The 16,116-nt window shown below is 35.8% G+C and overlaps 1 protein-coding gene across 1 annotated transcript in view; it reads right to left on the reverse strand.

The window, feature by feature from the left end:
- mthfd1l (methylenetetrahydrofolate dehydrogenase (NADP+ dependent) 1 like) overlaps positions 1–16,116 on the reverse strand; it is a 400,198-nt gene that overhangs the window by 30,114 nt on the left and 353,968 nt on the right. The window contains exon 27 of the mRNA XM_039747812.1: positions 6,007–6,130. Within this exon, the coding sequence (XP_039603746.1) occupies positions 6,041–6,130 (90 nt within the window). The 3' untranslated portion in view covers positions 6,007–6,040. The remainder of the gene's footprint in view (positions 1–6,006; positions 6,131–16,116) is intronic.

The raw sequence follows: 16,116 nt of genomic DNA on the forward strand, positions 1-16,116 counted from the left end.
AGCATTTCCTAATACAACACACATAATAAGGATCACATTCTAATGTTCCATGTTTTGGAACATTAACACTATGCCATCAGTAAAATCAATAATGACTCAACATACAGTACATCTACAGAGGAATGTGAGAGCTTTTAATAGGTTTCAGGACTTTATTAACTATATGACCAGAGATGAATGAATAGAGCAAGCACTATTAAAGTTGAGAATAACAAAGAGGACTGAAGACTAATTGTAGTAATCTGGATGGAGGCCAGCTTTCCTGCATCCCAGAGCAGGAAACAACAGGAAAAAATAGAATAAGACAACTTCCACCGTGACGCTCCCTGAGGCTTTAACTTGCACAAAACATAAGAAATGAGCTTATGGCAAAGGTCACAGTACATATATATATATTAGCAAATTTTTCTAATTTATAGCATGGGTATACAAATTCCAGTTAATTGCATACTCAGTGAACAATATTTTAAAGTTTGCTAGTATGTTTACATGACTAATAAAATATAAGATTACAGTAAGTTGTCAAGAAAGTTTTACATTATTAGATATCTGAATTTGTCAAACCACCTAAAGAGATAGCGATGGCTAATCTAACTTATTTTATTTGTACAACTTATTAAATCATGTACTACATTAATTTATACAATATAAGAAAGTCACTACTGCCCATTTAAAGCATTAATCCAAGTACAGTTCATAAAATTAGGCAAATGAACAGATTAAAAAAAATGTCATTATATAGTGCAGAGCAGTGTTTATTAAAATGTGTTACATTGAACCCTGGGGTTCTGAAAAAGCTTATTGAAGTTCCATGAGCGACTGGAAAAATGAACACTGACATAAAACTGTCTGTCATGATTGTTACTAAACCTCTTTATAGTATGATATTATGGCACACAGCTGGATTGCATTTAAGGCCACACATGTACTTACTTGTGTGCATAAACTGGACTGAACATATTGCTATTACTGTGGTTATTATATGAGTAAACCACTCAAGTGAGATTTTTTTTTAAATATAACCGAAGAGGAGAGTTTCTGTGGTTTCTGGATCCACTTAATTTAAATGAATAAGTAAAGAATGATCTATCTACTAATGATGAAGACAAGTTAGCTGATATTTGCTTGTTATGTTACATTAGGATGAAAAATGTTAAGACTAATTTACCACAACAAACTCTGGATAAAAATGTATTGTGTAAATACGGTCCTTTATATTAAAAAACATTTAGGATCTTAATCTGCTTTGCTTCTACATACTTATGTGAAAGTCGCTTTCAGCTGTCACTACACCATGACACATACATTAAGACTATCTTTAGCAAACTTTACAAGCATTGGGCGGTGCGGTGGCACATTTGCTCCTTCCTACATGGAGTTTGCATGTTCTCTATGTGTCTGTTTGAGATTCCTCTGTGTGCTCTGGTTTCCTCCCACTGTCCAAAGACAGGCTGGTTAGGTAAATTGGTGATGCTAAAGTGGTGCTAGTATGTGTTTGATGTGTAGGTGTGTGTGTGTTGCCCCTGTGATGGACTGTTACCCAGACAATGGTTTGTTCCTACATTGTGCTCTGTGCTAGCTGAGATAGGCTGCAACACCTCCTGCGACCCTGGTCTAGATTAAGCAAGTTAGAAAATTACATGACATGACATCAAGGACTGATGCAATACATCATTTTCATTAAGACAGCACACTTATGTTTATCAGGTCTGAAACCTTAATTCAAATATTTTGCACATCTCTTATATATATTTCTCTTCTTGTTCGTCCTGCTTCCTCACCACCGAAGTGAAAGGTCACGTGGTCAGGCTAGATATAAGGCAGTGACATGACACCAATGGGGTCATGAGAGAGGAGCGGGGTACGCGGTAGTCTGAAGGAGGAATAGGAATCGAGAAAAGCAGTGTGGGGGTGTATGGGAGGCCGCAGGCAGCGTGGGGAAGGAGGAATCGAGAAATGCTGCGTGTTGGGGGGGCCAGGTTTAAAGAGGAAGCAGGATGAACCAGAAGAGAAATATATATATGAGACTTTCTCACCGTTTTCCATTCCTATTCTTACACCGCCATATGCTATGGCGGGCGTCAGCTTGTATTTGTTATTTTATTAATTTCCATTTCATGTTTTTTTTTCTTTTTAATTTCTCAGGAATTCCATGAAAAGAAATATTTGTGTGAGGTTTTAGGTCAGGTCAGGTTGGTGGAGGCATGCACTACTACAGTGCATTGCAGCACCCACCACATGACAAACATCTTGGGATTCCGACTGGCAAACCCCCAGGCACATGGTCCAGTCCCACCCCCTGGAAAAGACCATCTATCTGCCACAGCCAGGTGTTATATGGGCGTTCCCTTGGCCTGGTTCAGCTGCTCTGGTCCTCAACAATGAGGACCCTGCAAAGCAGATAACTCTCAGGCAATCGCGCCACATGGCCATGGTGCCGTAACTGATGCTCCATCACAATGCAAGTAATGTGCCTCATTCAAGACTCCATGAGCAACAACTCATTCAACACAAAGTCAAACCAGCGGTACACAAGGATTCTCCCAAGAGACAGTACCACAGGAGTCCAGTCTTCATCTTAGGTCACTGGATAGCATCCATGTCTTGCAACCATATAGCAAAACAGTAAGCACCAGAATTCTAATTACTTGGACATTCGTCCTTTTGCAAAGATATCGGAAGCACCACACACCCCTTTCCAGTGACCTCATGCCCTCCCATGCACTAATAGAAAGAGTCACTAGAGTCATAAATGTCGCTACCAAGGTATGTACACCTCTCAACAAGGTCAACATTTTCTCTGCAGAAAGACACACTGTTGATGGCTCTGCCCAAAATGTCAATAGATGCCTGGTTTCTTGATTTTTATCCAGGACACTTGCAAGCCCAGACACTCAGACACCTTGATCAGTCTCTAGAGAGTCTCTTGATGAGAGACTCCATTGATTCTGTGAACATCACAGCAAATGTCAAAAAGTCGTCAGCAAAGTCAAGATCACTGAATTTTTCTTCACCAGCAGGCCTGAACAAAGTAGGAGAAAGAACACACCCCTGACTGAAGTTTCACAGTCTAAAAATGTTAAAGAAACACTGGTGTAGAGAATTCAGATTTTTCAACTTCTAAACTTCATTGTATGAAGGTTGAGGTTCTTACTGTGTGTAGTTATTTTAGGTATGTGGCACATTAATTTGTATTCTCTAAAGACACGAGAAGATAACCAGCATTCAGCTTTTCTGTTCAAGGCTGCAGGGAGTTGGAGAATGTCCCTGTAAGATTAGCCATCAGCCAGAAGGCAGCAAGATGGAGTGCTATTCTAATTCATTATACATTCTTGCACACATCTGTGCACATCTTCCACTTACAGCACTGTACGTCTTCAGTCTGTGAGAAGGAAACAAAGCAAGTTCACACCAACATAAGGTGAGCATGCAAACTATACATGCACACCTCGCAAACAGTTTGTAAAATGCATTTAAATGTCCTCTTACTTTCAGTGTGTTTAATATTTCAGACTTTCTTCACAGACCCTCACTTTATAGCAGTTGTCTCAGTGTGGTGCTTGGAAGGCAACACACACTGAAGAATTTTTGTATTCCAGTTAAAATCGTTAAGTAGACAGTTGTTATTGACAGTTGATTTTTGCTCATCCTTTTCTTAGTCCATCTCAAAATACCCTTCAGTGTATATTTTACTTTCTGACAAAAGCAACAAACTACTCTAAACTGGACTGAACCACTGTAGCTCCACAACCCAACTTATTATTTTTTAATAGGTTATTAATAGGGCCCACGATTTACCGCGGCCCACGGAATTTAACGCCACGCCACGGAAGTTAGGGTTTTGCAGTGGTAAAACGCCATGCCGCGGAATTAACCTAACTGCCGCGGAAAATACCAAATCTGAATGAAATCTCACTATTTGAGGCATATTGATATTTGTATGATTAGTTTTGATTACTTCTTTAAGTTCTTTCTTCAGCCTATTGCAATCATCTAATTAATATCTCGTTCGTTGCTACTGAAATCGAACACAGTGGAGCTACAGTCCAGTTAAAGAAGCTGTCAGCGTTGCTGCGAAGTACTGATAAATTTAACGAGATGAGAGCCGAACTTGAATTTGTATCTGTTCACTGTCAGCCAATTATGAACACTCTGACTTCTTTTGAGGCACAACCATTCATGGCTGTCGATGTCTACAACAAAGTGTCTGATTTACTATCTCGCCTGAAATCATCCGGATTTCCAATTGCAACCAGCAGCTGTGAAGATGCAAAGCACAACGTTGCTGCTAAACTTGAAGAATATTTTGTGGGAACCAAACAGCCAGCAATAGACCTATTCAGATCTGTGAGAATATTTGATCCACGACAGCTACCACTCATCGAAGAATTTTGCTGATCACGCACCATCAGTGCCAACAATGATGGCCGCAGCAGATGAATGGCAAGCTTATCTGGACATAGCATCTCATGAAGTAATTCCAGCTGATATCCCTGCTTTTTGGCGTGTCTTAGGAGGACAGACTGCCTCGCTTAACAGCTCTTGCTACATTGCGTTCGATCATTATTGGATCGTTTTTTGAGAAAAATATTATGCCTACATATGTTTCAGCATCATTTGCCTAAAACAAATCTGTGGATTAAAATGTGAGGATGTGAACGCTTTGATATACCTATTTGATTAGTATTACGAATTATGATTGATTATTATTAGGGATTAAGAATAAGAAAAATTGCATTTATTTTGCTTGGTTTACGAATTAGTCTTATGGAGTTCTGGTACTTCATTTGCTGCGGCGTACAATTTAAAAAACATGCTGCGGAATTTACCATTTCTTGCCGCGGTAAATCGTGGGCCCTAGTTATTAAGCTACTACTGAATATGAAGAACACATACAGGCACAAATAAGGCAAAATAAGTTGGTTTTCTATAAATTACCTTGTTATTTCAATTTTATTTTTAAATGAGTGCTGGAAAAAATAAATTAGGTACTTATAATCTTAAGGGTTGAGTGAACAAAAATATTATTACAAAAAAGGACAGATTGAACAAATTTCAATGCATTGAAAATTATTATGAAATTCATAACAGTTTGCAGGCTGCAGACAGAGAGCAAGGAAAGGCAGCCTAATTAAATGTTATTCACTGATTCAAGTGCTGATTCCCAAAATCTTCTCTAAAGATTTCCTCTTTTGATAAGTTTGTCAAAAACTGTAATATCTGCATATCTGATATAAAAGTAATTTCCTGAATAAAAAATGCTGCTGCTGCGCCAGTCCTGTCTTCTATTCAAATAAACACCAGACAAACATACTGTAGTTGTTTAATTTATTTATCAAGAAGGCAGATTTGATTGTCCTTCAGACAATAACTGTGGTGTTGAGTCTTCAGTGAAGCCTAAGTCTGCTAATTTGTATGGATAACTTTTAGAACAGGCATACTAAAAATCTGCCACAATACAAAGTCACGCTAGGGATGCAGAGATAAGCTTGGCATCACTCCCCGTTTATGTCAGGACTCACTAATAAAGTGATTTTAATAGATGGGGCATGCCTCATATTTTCAAGGACCTAGGCTTGAATTTTAAGTCTATATGTATGAGGTTTGCACTTTCTATCCTAGTGTGTAGTCCAGTTACATTCCACATTTTAACAACCTGTAGATTTTATTTGAAACTCTAAACTGGTCCATTTTGAATTAATTTGTGTATTTAATCAGCATGCTTGGTTATTGTCACATACCTGGGTGCTACCAGGACAGACACCACCTTCAAATAACCCTAAATTGGATATTCTGGCCTTGTGAAGAAGATGGATATGACATAATAAGAATGAAAAATTTAAAATAGAGCTTAAAGTTAATAATTATTACATACAGTACATTATCAGGTTTAAGAAGCAAGATTTGCAATTAAAAATTGTACTAACAAGTCACATATGTTACTTGTCTGTAACAGCATAAGCTGGTTCCTTATAAGATTTAACCAAAAAACAAAGCAAAACTCACCTCTGTTGTAAAATGATTGAATAAGATAAATAGCTCAGAATAAGCCAGTGATCTGTTCAGTCTCAGGGTCAAGGTCAATATCGTAAAAGCAGGGTCTTGTGGGCAAGCCTGGCATGGTGCTCATCTGTTTAAGAAAGCAACACAATGTAGTTACATCAACCTGTTAACATTACCTAAGCTAGAGTTGTCTAAAATTTTTTTACTATGGATAAAGCTGCCTTACTTCCATCAGAAAAGATTTCTTAAAGAGTCATATAAAATAGTTCCTACTTTTCCAACCGAAAACGCAGCTTATCCGGGTTTTTCAGTGCTATAGTTATAGAAATGTAATAGTGCTTGGCCATCACTATTTGGGGGAAAAAAGTTAAACTACTGAACACAATTACAGAGGGAAGAAGAAATGCAATATTAATCATTTCCAAGGCAAGACCTCAGTCAATGTACAGCAGAAGAAATATGGTATTTAGTGAACTCATATACTCAATATCTAATTTGGCCATGTGCAGAAAACAGCATTCATTTAACTGACAAATGAGATTCATTTTTGTACAAGGTTTTGTTTTTTATTTTTGTGGACTTTTCCCTAGACTATTAAAATACATTGTTTGTTTAAATTACTTAAATATTGGCTATAGATTTTACAAACTACTTGAAAGATCATATCACATTCTCTGCTCAGGTATTTTGGACTATTAGCTTCCTCACGTACTAAAGATGAAACATAAAGAGTGACAAGGAGCATTCTGTTTTTATGCATCAGCATCTATCACAGTTTACTTAAATTATCCTGATAGTGACACAGTGGTTAACCCTACTGCCTCAAGGACTGACTGACCAGGGTTTGAATCCAGTGCCAAATTCACTGTCTATGTGGAGTTTCGCAGTTCTTTGCCATTGAGTTGGACTCGTAACTCACAAGGTGCCAATGCAATGCCTGTCTCTGACCCAATATGCGACCCTGAGTAAATTACTTAACCTGTCTATGCCCTAACTGTAAAAAATACATGGAAAATATTCTTTTAAAACACTGAGATTGCATAGTTCCTTTGGACAACATTTAATACAGAGACACTCTATATAAATGAAAGGGTGGTTGGTTGTGTAACTTGATCAAAATAACTGTGATTTTGCCAGATAATGAGAACTAAAAACAGAATGGAAAAATATAGTCTTGTATTAAATGCTGCGGCCACTAGGGTATTTCTAATAGACAGACTATTTGACAGTTTCGAGAACATATAATTCGAGAAATACTTTTAATTGACTCCTTAAGACACATTTTTTATATTACAGTGGAACCTCGGTTCACGAAGTCTCGGTTCACGTAAAAATCGGTTTACAACCAAAAAGTTTGGCAAACTTATGCCACTGTTCACGGCCACACACTCGATATACGAACAAGCCAGTTTCCTTTTCGGTTTGTATGTGTTCAGTCTCTCCCTGTGCATTTCCTGTGCAGCGTGCGAGTGAGAGAGAGCGTGACACACACACACAGGTGCGCGAGAGAGAGACACGCACACACACAGGCGCGCAAGAGAGAGACACACACACACAGGCGTGTGAGAGAGACACACACACGAGGGAGAGAGCTGGACGCATAAGGTAGAGAAGGCAGTTAAAGAATGCACTGTGCTTGTTTTTGTTTTCATTTCTGTTTACAGCGATCGGTTTGTAGCGTGCATTGTTGCAATGTTACTTTTCTTGGTGGTTTATTAAATTACAGATTTTTCAAATGTTCATTTTTTACCTGTGCTTAAAACTTATTAAAAAAGGTGTTTTTAGCGAGTGGTTCTTAGCACTATAGCGCAAACTATTGCAGTGTTAGTTTTCTCGGTTTTTCAAGGTTTTCTCAGTGTTATTCAATGTTTTTACATTTAGTTTACTATTACCCTGTGCATTCTATGGTATAATTAACTATATTTCTGCTTTAAAAACTAAAAAAATATATATATTTACATACAGTTCGTAGGTCTGGAACGGATTAATTGTATTTACATACAATCCTATGGGGGAAATTGCTTCGGGTCATGACCAAATCGGTTTACGACCAGAGTTTTGGAACGAATTATGGTCATGAACCGAGGTTCCACTGTATATATATTATATATATAAATATTATAAACAGTATAGTTTATGCTTTTTTAATGTTGTAGAACATTTTAAACTGATTAGTAATAAACTATAACAAGATACATAACCTATAAAGTTAATGCTTTTTTCCAGAAATTACACTTTAAACCAGAACACCCTTTTGAAGTCCTTAGACTGAATGAGACTTGGCTGTACAATAATTCAATGCCTTGTTGAAAAAGAAAAGTAGGCGATGGGAAATGGGCGAACTGATAGTTTCTGCATCATTGACTACCACGTTTGAAGAAATATGCTGTCTACAAGTTACATGTTTGGCAGTTCTTTACAGACCAATTACTAGTAAACAATAGTTGTAGCAAAGGACCACTTTATATGTAGTGTGTTCAGGACTTAGTGTTTACTCCAGAGTGTCGATCAGGACACTCGTAAATGATGCAGAGAATTCCACACAGCAACTTAGATTGAAATTGAACTCATTTATCTGAAGATATACACATGTATTCGAATAGGTATAGGTGTATTTGTGTATGTGTGGTCTCTGGTTATCAACGCACACTTATCTTAATTCGGTACACTGCTGATTCTTACTTATAACAAACAAATGCTTCTCTATGCGGGATTGACTATTGCGGCATACGTGTACCTCCTTCGCTTTTTTTGACATCCCATATTATAAACTCTCGTGCATGCTGGGAGGTGCAACTTTAAATGTGATCCGTGTCTCTTTATAATTGATACCTCTCTAACAATAGTGATGACTTAATTTTTAAGTCGTGAATAATAATTTTTCACATCAAATGATATTGATTCACAAAAAACACAGGTAGATCAGCATTGTGTTCCGGTGCAGAATGATGCATTATTTTCAAATATGATTTTTCGCAACCAGCATTCTAAGTGTAAACAGGCAGAAGCCTGTAACAATGAATGCGAAAAATGCAATAATATATATGCCAGTATATCTCTGAACAGGAAAGAAAAAGTGGAAATATTACAAAAAAAACATGAGAAGGATATGCCAACTTCCAAAAAAAAAATCATGGATACAAACCCACGACCCAAGTACATCAAAGTAGCAATGCTAACCATACACATCATGCTTTCCATCATATACAGAATGCTAAATATTTTGTGAAGTGTTTGAAGTCATGGCTTTCCAAAACAACTTTCTGAAATTACCATAAAACCAGTTGAAAAGTAAGAATAGAAACCTTTTTTAAATAGCAGAGATTTTTTGAAAACCTCAGACAATTTGCATGATGGTAGTTATTTACAGACAGTCACCGTTTCCACATGAAAAAGGGTCTTTTGTTCTATACCAAATAATGACAACAAAACTGCCTAGTTAAATATTTAAAGTACCATCCAGTTTACAGTTCTGTAATTTTAAAATGCAGGCCATTTATTATCCTATAGAAAGTTTTGCTTCAGCTTACACCCGTTTTCTCTGTGGAGGAACATCTCAAAATGACTTCTGGCTACTCAAAGTTAACTTGATGATGAAAAATTGCAGCCAATACAAAGAGGCCACCGACACATCAATTTGACCCCAACGTCAAGTAAGATTTTCCATAATGGAGGACTATTTATGTCCTACAATTTATGTTCTACAAAAGTGTAAGATACAAAAGTAACCACTTCACATTAAAACATTTGAAAAATGTGTCAAAACTTTGTGTTCTACAATGTAATCAAAATCAAAAGTAGTAATTTTTCCTGTCCATTACCTGATAGTTTTAATTTATTTATAAAACTAAAAGATTAAGTTTGGTATTTTAGCAAGTCAAACATATTTCTTCATAAACATGGTGTGGGAGCCACATCCTTTAAGCTAATGTTAATGGTATATTTACCTTAGTTTTGTCTTAGTTTGAACCTGAATATAATATAGCTTAGTTTTAACACAGATAATGGAAGATCCAGGATAAACTGAATTTAAACAAATGTATGCAAGCCAAAAAATAAACAAACCCCACAGACACTTCTGCATTTTTTCAGCTGAACATTGCTTTTTTACAATGGTGGTTTAAGGGAGGTAATTTTAAATAACTAATAAAAATATATGAAACCTGTAGAGAATAAATATACAGCAAATAAATGAACCAACACAGGGATGGCATATTCCGAAAAGCTACTAGCATTACAGAAGAGTTAGGGGCAGGATTCAATGCAGTCCAAATGCAGAATGACTTGAAGTAACAGCTTGTAGATATTTGTAATAAAACCAGTCCCCTTAACTAAACAATAATACAGATATCAAAACATAGTATATAAAGTTTTACAACTGGTTTACAGATAATCTTTGTCTTATTAATATGACAATGTCTGCAGAATTGTGTAGCAATTCTCAAGTGAATATGTTTGCACTTACAAAGTAAAATAAACCATAACACAGAATAGAAGTCTATTGAGGTTAAAAACCATAGCAGTCTATGTTTACCTAATTGCAAAGGATGTTTTGAACATTAAATATAAACTTGTACTGTATGTATAGTATATACTGTATGTGCTTATAAAAAGGAGTAAATGGCAAAACATAACTCAACACGAGAGTCCTATAAACCTAAGAATACTGAAAAGTAAAAAGATATAAACACAAAGTTTCAGTTATTAAGATGTCCTCAAGTGTTTCATTGGCAGTTGCTGGTAAATTTGAGAATGCAGTACAAGTTTACATAGAATACCTTGAGAACTACACTTTAATTAGACACTGTACTGGCCTCTGTGCAAATTGTGGAGTTCTATGAAATGATTGTCTAAAAAAGTTACAAAAAAGAAGGATTAAGTAAGAAAAAATTATTTATACGTAAAGAAAAGAAGAAAAACTAAGTATAAGCAAACTGTAGCATGCCATAAGGAACTTGTAAAGCAGTCCTGCTGCAACAATTGTCAGAAGAATTGGGAACACCATAGAAGAAGCAGGGTGAAATTCTAAGCCATCTTTAGGTTAAGGAAAGTTCATCAATAATTTGAATCTCAAGGCAGCTTAGGCAGCTACAGACACATAAACAACCTTAAATGGTTGTTTTCGGCAAGGCTGCATAATGTTAATGTATCCGCAACAATTAAAAGACTGCAGGTATATCACAAAAGAAGCTTCAAAAGATTTAATTTAGTAATTGCTTGAGCAATAGGAAACACTACCTAATGTACCATATCTACAATATTAAATGGAATAATGCTACAGAAAACAGACATGGGTATGCATGGACATCTGGAAAACAAATGATAGGAAAAAAAAGAAATTTATCGGAGAACATTGAAGTCTGGTATGGTGGATACAGAGGGTTCTGGGGCTTTAAACAGTGTATTTGCCAGGTAAATTCCAATTTCCAATGCACATGTGACTCTGAACAAGTTGTTTACCCTGTCAATTTCAATTCTAAATACTGTATAGGTATCACATTTCGGGTCCAAAGTTGCACAAAAAACACACATTATTCTTGAACTTGAAAGAATAACATCAGTCTTTTAGGATCAGATTGCAAATGTAATAAACTTTACTCGCTTGATTCTAGTTGTTTCTTCCTGGAAATTATGAGAGGTCACAGAAGTCCCCATCATTGCTATCAAGGTCTGTGAATGATCCACAGGATAGAAAACTCATCTGGGAAGTGGACCGATTATACAGTAAGTTGCTGAGCTATGAATGGTTTCTGCCAGTATCAGACATGCAATTTTGTGTGCCAGGCTACAGCTGATCCTGCCCTGTCATAGTGACCCCTATATGAAAGTGTGTTTTCTCTGTGATTGAATCAGCTCTAGAAAACAAAAAAAAGCCTAATTGTTTACAACAAATGAATATAAATGTATATATAATATATATATATATATAAACTATTGTAATATGTCTTCTTCTTGTAAATCTCCAAGGAAAATGCCTTTTGCAAAATAAAAATTATAACAATAACAAAAGAGGAAGTATGAGCAATACAGTAATTCAATTTAGTTTAGTCTCAGTTTAGCTACTTTTAATTATGTTTGCTGCTACTAATAATTAATATTTGCCCTCAGGTCTATTTATGCATGCAAAAAAGACCTTAGACCTTGGTAAGCCAAGAACATGGAAACTCATGTCCAAAATGAAGATATAAGAAGTATAAATGGATACAAGGAAGATTGGTGTCATCAGACGATAGTAGTATAAGAAGTATAGTCATCTGATGGAAGACTTGTATGTTCAACAGTTTTACGGATGACACAGAAAAGGCATAATAGAAACATCTAGTAACATACAGGTATATACAAAGTGAAGACACAAGTGGCCGGAGAAAGAAATATTAGGAGTCATTTACACCATTCATTAGTACAATACAGGCATTTCAAATTAGCAAAAGTCAAATCGTTACAAAAATGGAAAAGGTGACCGAATCTACAAAAATATCCAATTTTGACCTGCATTGCAATCTGTTTTTAAAACCTTCATCACTACAAAGCAAATAAACTTGGTCATTTGAGGGACAGACATAAAGAGGGACAGACATAAAGAATGATAGACAAACAGGGTCAAATCTGAGCAAATCAGAATGTAGTAACACTTCCTTTTTTGATTACAGCATAAAGGTTTCATTATAATGCATAAATTATAAGACATTAGTTCATCTTTTTCAGAACCCATTCCCCTTTAACAAACCAAGTAACATTTTAGAAGAACAATTTTGCTTTATTTCAGGGCCACAGGTCTGACTGAGTCTAAATACCACTTCTCAGGGACCTCTACTTCTGGCTTTTATCAGATAAAACGCAAACCTACATTTCACCTGACTTTTGACAGGAAATGCATTCTCATTTTTGATGACTACATAGGCTCTAATAGATATTTACTATGCAAAAATGTTTTTTATAATAGGAGATAAAAGAAAGAACACTAGCGACAATACTTCAGTGACATTAACTCATTGAATCAGAGAATGTTTCTATGTGTAAAATCATTTATCAGAAGAAATTTGCCAAGAAACTTTCTGCTCTTTCTTTTATACTCAACCTAAGAGTTAATAAATATCACAGCAGTATCAAAGTTCTGACAATTCTTTACAATAAATCTGCTTTTAAATAAAAAATGGCTATACTACAGCAATCCAAAAGACATTAAAAAGACAAGCAATCGAGATGGCTTACTAGCCCCATTTGTCACCAACAGTTTATAATGATGTAATGCTTTTCGTTCTACAAAGCACCCAAGGGACTATTTTAATGTAAACCAAAATATTTAGATAATTTTTTATTAAGTTGTGTAATGTAATTTGTAAGATTAAGAGTTCTTGGCAAGAAGTAATAACACTGAAAAAACATTGAGGGAAAACTGAGAAAGAATGCTGTTCTGTATTCCAGCTTGCTTTGAATGATGTATACAATATTTAATGAAGAATGTTATCTAATGGAGAACATATTAAATAGAAATGAAAGACCTAGTTTTATGTTGGTGAAGTAAAGAAAAAATCTACTTTTGAGATGTCTATTGAAAAGAAAGTGTTAGTTTAATGACAATCATCTCAGGATTTTATCATTAATAAAGTCACATAACACCATAAATACAAACAGATTAATTACACATAAAATACATTATATAAAACATATCATTAGAAACATATTGTCATTATGTGACTCTTAAAACTTGAATGCTGGCCGAAAACACTATGAAATATATATAAAAAATATGTGTAAGGATCCATATATGTACACAGGGGAATATGGAAATTTGGTAATATGGGAAGACCACAAAGCATCAAAAAAAGTCTTGTTATCCTACATGTGCTGGTCACTGCCTTGCTCCTAGATGTCTTTGTCAATTATCCTCCTCAAAAAAACAACCATCCAATCACAAAATAGTGCACTCTGATTACACAAGGTGGCCCACGAAAAAGTGGCCCGCCTTCACCAAGACAACTAACTACATTACGTGGTGAAGAGAAAAATGATCTTTGCAACGTCAAGGGGTTGATTCTCTGTGTCACATTTTCAGTGTTCAACTTCAGTTCATTTACAGTTCATGGATTTGTCTCATACACACAGCCCTTTAAATGACCCCACAAAAAATAGTCGCACATTGTTAAGTCAGGTGATCATGGTGGCCATAAATCCTTGCTAATAATCCTTTCGCCAGGAAATGCTCCTGAATAGTAGCCATAGATATGCGGGACGTATGGCAAGTTGTACCATCTGCCACCACAAAAGTGGTTTCCAGGGGTCAGACAGCAAGGAAATAAGGCAGGCGACACAACCACAGCTGCCTATCCAATGGCAGACGAGACAGGAGTCGTCTCAGTGGAGGTGGGCCACCCTGTATTAAGGCATGGGACTGCTTGTAAAAATTGTAAAATTGTAAAATTAGTGAAGGCAAGCTGACTTTTAATGGGGAAATGAGCGGGTTTCAGCTTCTTAAATAGAATTCAAGCACTGCAGTATATAAAGAGTGTATTTTGTAGGTGATAGGGTTTGACTCTTTGAACTTGAGTTGGAAAGGAAGTGATTGTGCCTAAAAGATTTGGCCGGCCTGCCTGTCAATGGGTTATCCTACAAAAGAAGAGCACTGCTTCATTCTGCATATGTCCTAGACTCGGATGCTACCTATCTATAGGGACATGGAAGAAGACTGTAATCTTAATGCTTCTTGTTAGCTGTACCACAAGAGACAACAAGCAATGCTTTTACTGTTTTAATGGACAGAATCAATCAGTAGAATCCCCTTGCATGGAATTTTAATACAAGTGTGATGAATCATACAATATTGATTGCAAGTTTTTGAATGTCAATGTATGCAATTTTAAATTATTGAGAATCTGAATAGTTTTAAATGTATGTTTTGGTCTGAGCAAGATCCAGACCTCTTGCCATGACAGGTTTTGGAGACCATGGAATAAAAATGGCCTTGGGTAATCTTATATGTTGTAATGTCTGTTCAGTTCAGTTTAGGCTGAGACTGTTGCACACTCAATTCAACTTTTCTTTTGACATGCTTACCTCTGTAAAGTTTTTAGGAGCAGGCAAAACACCAGCTGATCAGCTATATCGGATGAAATTCTTATGGCAGTCTGGATTTTGAAATTAAAAAGCTTTACAGCAAGCTAAAATTATGGGGAAACATTTAAATACAAATTTGTGCATGCAAAAGGTAAATGTGCTTTTCAGCTGAATTATCAGTGTCTTAAACATAATGTCTTTTTGTATGGACTGATTTTGGAGCAATCATTAATAATGAGAGTTTTTTTTGCATCCCCTGATGAATATTGTGAATGTGCAACTGCCCAAATATTTATATACAAGGAAGCATGTCATCACAAGCATGACAACACAGTGACCAATACCAAGGCATCGCATAAATAATGAAAATTATGTGCATAGGATAATAATCAAAATAATAAAAATTCTTGCATGAAATGACATGCATATTACATTTTCATCAGTAAATATGTACGTCAATTTATATGATAAACAACTTCAATTGATTAAATGAGCAATCACAGGCATTGAATCATTACAAAAAAATATACAATAGTTTTACATTTTTCTGTGAAACTGTCAAAATCAATGTAAGACAGCATTTTGTTCAAGCCAACAAAAATGATTAATTAAAGCATGAACATCTCTAAAAAAAACAGTCCACAACAATGGGTTTTCCAGTAAAAACTGACCATTTTATGAATATTAATCTATTTAAGAATAATGTGTTAAGTAATATGTTATTAAAACACTACAGTTGACTATACTCACTCAGCTTTTGCTTTAACGGTGTGAGCCACCCAACCATATCGCAAAAGGAGGTTACTCATTCAGCATGACTGAGCAGCAGGAACAGAAAGTGGAGCTATGCCCAGTTTTTCAAGGCAGTTCATGGGTGCAGACCCAGATGAGCATGAAGCAAGGCAGAAGCTATGAGGATCATGTAAAACAAATTTCAAAACATTCATTTACAATGCGGAGTGGTCAAAAAATAAACATGAGATCAAGAAAAACAAAAGAATACAATGGTATCCAAAAATGCTAAGAAAGAGTGAATCCAAAACAGAAGCAAAAGCTGAA

The sequence above is a fragment of the Polypterus senegalus genome, chromosome 3 (genome assembly GCF_016835505.1).
Source record: "Polypterus senegalus isolate Bchr_013 chromosome 3, ASM1683550v1, whole genome shotgun sequence".
NCBI classification, from domain to species: Eukaryota; Metazoa; Chordata; class Cladistia; order Polypteriformes; family Polypteridae; genus Polypterus; species Polypterus senegalus.